Here is a 4,176-nt window from a genome sequence, read left to right on the forward strand (position 1 = left end):
TTTCCCTTAATTCATATGTTTTATTGAACCCGTCTGGGTTTCTTTTCACTTCCTAAAACATCTTTAGGATCTTGGCATTAGAACGACTTTCAGGGTTTCCTGCCACCATTCACCTCTGGCTTTCTGCTGTTCTGTGTTGAAGTTTAGCTTATTGTTTGTTTTGGGGCTTTTTTCCATAACAAGGATTGGGGGTGGGGGGGAGAATGTTCAGCAGCTTCTCTTTTCCCTCCCCTCCAGACGCAGGCTGTGGTAGTTGATGCTTTGTTTTTGTTGAGGATCAACACTATAAGAAAGCACCAAGTGTGTTACTCAGATCTCTCAGTAAAACAGAGCATTGCACTGACACCTGAATGTGGGGGGTTTATGGTTAGACTGTATCTGAGAGATTCTCCACACCCCCCCCCTCCCCAAGTTCTGATCCTACTTGCACAGCCCTAATTCTCAAACATAACCTTCTTGTCTTGCAGACTTGTCAGGAGACAAAGGATCTCGGTGCTCTAACAAAAGCAGCTGATTTTGTGAAAGCATTTATCCTTGGGTTTCAAGTAGAGGTGAGTCTCCCAAATCCTAGGTAAAGAGAGCTCCTTCTCCTGCTTCCCACTGATACCTGAAACGCGGTGCCTCTTCTCACAGGTGTTCTTGTTCCGTGTATTAAAGACTAGAGAAGCATTCTAAATCCCAGATAATGCTTGGGAAAATGGAAACTGCTTGGTTTCACTTAACCAGGAAATCCTCACTGGGGGTTAAAATAGCATTTATTAGTTATTGTGTAGAAGGGAGTAATTTCTGCAGGTAACGTTTGAAAGTGTTAATCCCTTCTAGAAGGGGTCAGCGTAAGATGGGGGGAGTGTCAGTTTCCATGCGAGAAAATTACATGCTTAAGAATTAACAAGAATCTTATTCCATGTGTTAGACATCATTTTGGAATGCAATTCCTAGGTTGAGAGAGTGCTTGGATTTGCTTGCAGGATGATCCCTGAAAATCACAGTAAGAAATAAAAATCCTCAGGTGGTTTTCTAGAAATAAATCTGTTGGAAATTGCGACGAGAGTGGAAGTCTAATTGCCAAAGCTAATGCAGGATAAAAAAGTAACCTTCAGACATCACACAATTAGAATTACAAAGTGGAGGATGTATTTAGCTGTGTGTTAAATATCCATGTTTAGCAGAGGCGAGCATGAAGCAGTAATCTGGATCTGACATGCTCTGCACATGAAGGGACTCTCCATTTTGCTGTAGTCAAGCCTGTAACCTTCAGTCTGTTCAAAACTCAAAACTACTCTTTGTGGTATCATGTGGGCTGCTCCTTGCTGCAGACCTGGCTGTTTGGCAGGTTAAGTGGAGAAATGCTACTGATGCTGTCTGTTTATATAAAAGAAACATGAGCTTTCAGCTTTTTTCTGGTACTGTAACACTCATGCTGATAACAGATCTCTATTTTAGGATGCTCTTGCTCTCATCAGATTAGATGATCTTTTTCTAGAGTCGTTTGAAGTTACAGACGGTAAGTAGCTTGGGCTGCGGTATTCAAGTAGCTGTGGGTACCATCTGCAAGTATGTGGGTTTTGTTCCTTTCCCCCTGCTCCACTTGTGTCAGTTATCCTCAGGGTTAAGGAAAACCTTCATTACACAGTTATTGTCTGGGTACAGGTGGCTTAAAGGGTTGTTATTTTTCTAAGATGTCCTAACAAAGCCCCTTAAACCTTCATCCTTAAACGTACATGACTTTATCAGAGAGATTTGATTTCTCTTGTCTTGTATTTGATGAATACATCCATTACATTTTTAAACAAATGGGCCTTGCTCCTCCTAATATCCTGACAGCAGCTGGTGGGAAGTAGATAGCAGAAACATCTCTTAGTTCATGTATACTGGGACTCCTTGGAGTCCCATTCAGAGCAGCATCTGAATCTGATCTATATTTCATTTGTCAGTGCCAACTCTGCGCACTTTGGCTGCTTCTTTCCTCAATATTAATTGCTCAGTAACACAGGGAATGCCTTCCACTGCAGTTCTCTATCAGAATTTCTCTGTGAGGCCAGAGACCTCATGGTTACATGTAGCACCAGATGCAATTCTAGTGAATATAGATACGTATATATTGCACCTTAAGTTGCTTTCATGCTACTTAGACCGAGCTGCTTCCAGCAAGGCAAGCATTACAGAACCGCACACCACTGCTGTTACACTGAGTGTGTTATTCTCGTTTTAGTCAAACCTTTGAAAGGTGATCATCTGTCAAGAGCAATAGGGAGGATAGCAGGGAAAGGTGGAAAAACGAAATTCACTATAGAAAATGTAACCAGGACACGAATCGTTCTCGCCGATGCGTAAGTATTGACTGAATTCCTTCTGGAGAGAGTGCAATCCCCCAACTAACCCATGTCCTTTTCCAGGAACAAGGATAACCTGGATTTTACAAAACTGCTGTAGAACAGTGGGAAGACAAATTATTTAAGTGGCATTTTCAACAAATGCTATTTGAGTATTTGACCTTTTGTTATGAGAATGATGGGTGTTACCAGTACACCTAGAATTGAGTAATGCCCCACACATAAGAGCAACTTCCTACAAGTAAGCAAAGTTGAACCCACTGACCCTGTAACCTTTTCCTCCTAAAGCTGCTACTGCTAAATTTGCAAGTTGTAAAAATCTACATTAAAAAGGATTTAGAACAGCACAGGGTTTATACTGCAGCTTTTCTGATTTTGGAGGTGGTTTCTACTTACAAGTTTAGAGAAGGCACTAGTACACTGATCTGAAATTCCAACTCCTCTTTTAACTGCCAACTTTATTAACTATGTACTAACAAGAGGGTTCCCCCCCCATTAACTGCTGCTACTTTGACTGCTTTTTACAGAAAAATTCATATTTTGGGATCTTTTCAGAACATTAAAATGGCACGAACAGCAATTTGCAATCTAATTTTAGGTAAGTCCTGTTATCTAATCTTCTCGTTTACATATAGATGTATCTTGCTGTTTGAGAAACTGCTTTCTGTGGGTCTTACCTTCTCCCCTGGTGGTCCATACCTGCATTAGGAGCAGGTAGCTTGCGAGGAGTTGCCTTGTTGCCCTTGAGATAAAGGTTTGGGGAAGAATCAGGGAGCCCCTCACTTGGATTCTGCCTCCAAAACCCTCTCCATGGTGCAGAAGGAAGATACTTTATGCTCTTTGATTTAGCTGGTAGCATTCCCTGCAGGGCTATTTGGAATGCACTGTCTAGGAGATGCCAAAGGGGACAACCCAACCCACACTGACAGCAGCAGTTTAACTCTGCACTTGCAGCAGTAGACTGCAAGGTGGTGGCTAACCTTGACCATCCTCACCCATGGGCTTACTCTACTCGTAACACAGACACGAGAGCAAAACACCTATTTCTATAACACACACATTATCTTGTTTACTGAGTTTGTGCTTTCTTCTGCAGGAAGTCCTCCATCAAAAGTTTATGGCAATATTAGGGCAGTGGCCAGCAGAGCAGCTGAAAGGTTCTGAGCTGCAGCACAGCTGCACCACCAAGGACTGGAGCTGGGATCTGTGTTTTCTGTACGCACAGGAGGCCTGGAGCTACAGAAGTACTCAGTCTTCTCTTTTATTTGGAAGCCCAGAAGAAAACTGGGACTGTTCCTGCAGTCTGATTTCCTTCAGACAGGCTGCCCTATTTCAACACACCTGATATTTCTGTATAGTCATTAAAAGTCATTTTAAGCTGGTTGTGCCTATCAGAAGTGAGAGTATCTGATTTTACTTAAACTTATCCTCAAACAAAACCATGCTTCATTACTGACTATGAACATCAAAGTATCAAGAGACTGCTGTCAGAACTTCAGAAAGCCTTTAACGTTGTGAGCCTAAAGGAATCAGCATAGTTAAATGTTTATAAGCACACATCACAGTTCAGTATCTTCCTGGAAAGAGGAGTCAACTGGAACACAAAGGTCAAAAGCAAGCTACCCAATGAATCACTGGTACTTAGGGAACAACGTACCACATGAAAACGGTAAGATGACGGAGAGGTAAATACCGTATCTGAACTTAATCCTAGAATCTGCACCTATATGTATCTTTTTATTCTCTTGAAAATGGTCAGTAAGGCAGCCTTGTGAAGCCAAGAGCCACAAGTCAGGTACAAGAACCTGCCACTGCACCAGAGCAGAACTGGGAAGTGCGGCGT

The 4,176-nt window shown here is 42.2% G+C and overlaps 1 protein-coding gene across 1 annotated transcript in view; it reads left to right on the plus strand.

The window, feature by feature from the left end:
• PNO1 (partner of NOB1 homolog (S. cerevisiae)) overlaps positions 1 to 3,533 on the plus strand; it is a gene marked incomplete at its 5' end in the record, with an annotated part of 4,958 nt that extends 1,425 nt beyond the window's left edge. The window contains 5 exons of the mRNA XM_010012085.1: positions 468 to 551; positions 1,444 to 1,504; positions 2,213 to 2,330; positions 2,861 to 2,931; positions 3,430 to 3,533. Coding sequence (XP_010010387.1) covers positions 468 to 551; positions 1,444 to 1,504; positions 2,213 to 2,330; positions 2,861 to 2,931; positions 3,430 to 3,497 — 402 coding nt within the window. The remainder of the gene's footprint in view (positions 1 to 467; positions 552 to 1,443; positions 1,505 to 2,212; positions 2,331 to 2,860; positions 2,932 to 3,429) is intronic.
• Positions 3,534 to 4,176: the final 643 nt, after the last annotated feature.

This window comes from Nestor notabilis, unplaced genomic scaffold (assembly GCF_000696875.1).
Source record: "Nestor notabilis isolate BGI_N333 unplaced genomic scaffold, ASM69687v1 scaffold12543, whole genome shotgun sequence".
In the NCBI taxonomy this organism is placed as follows: Eukaryota; Metazoa; Chordata; class Aves; order Psittaciformes; family Psittacidae; genus Nestor; species Nestor notabilis.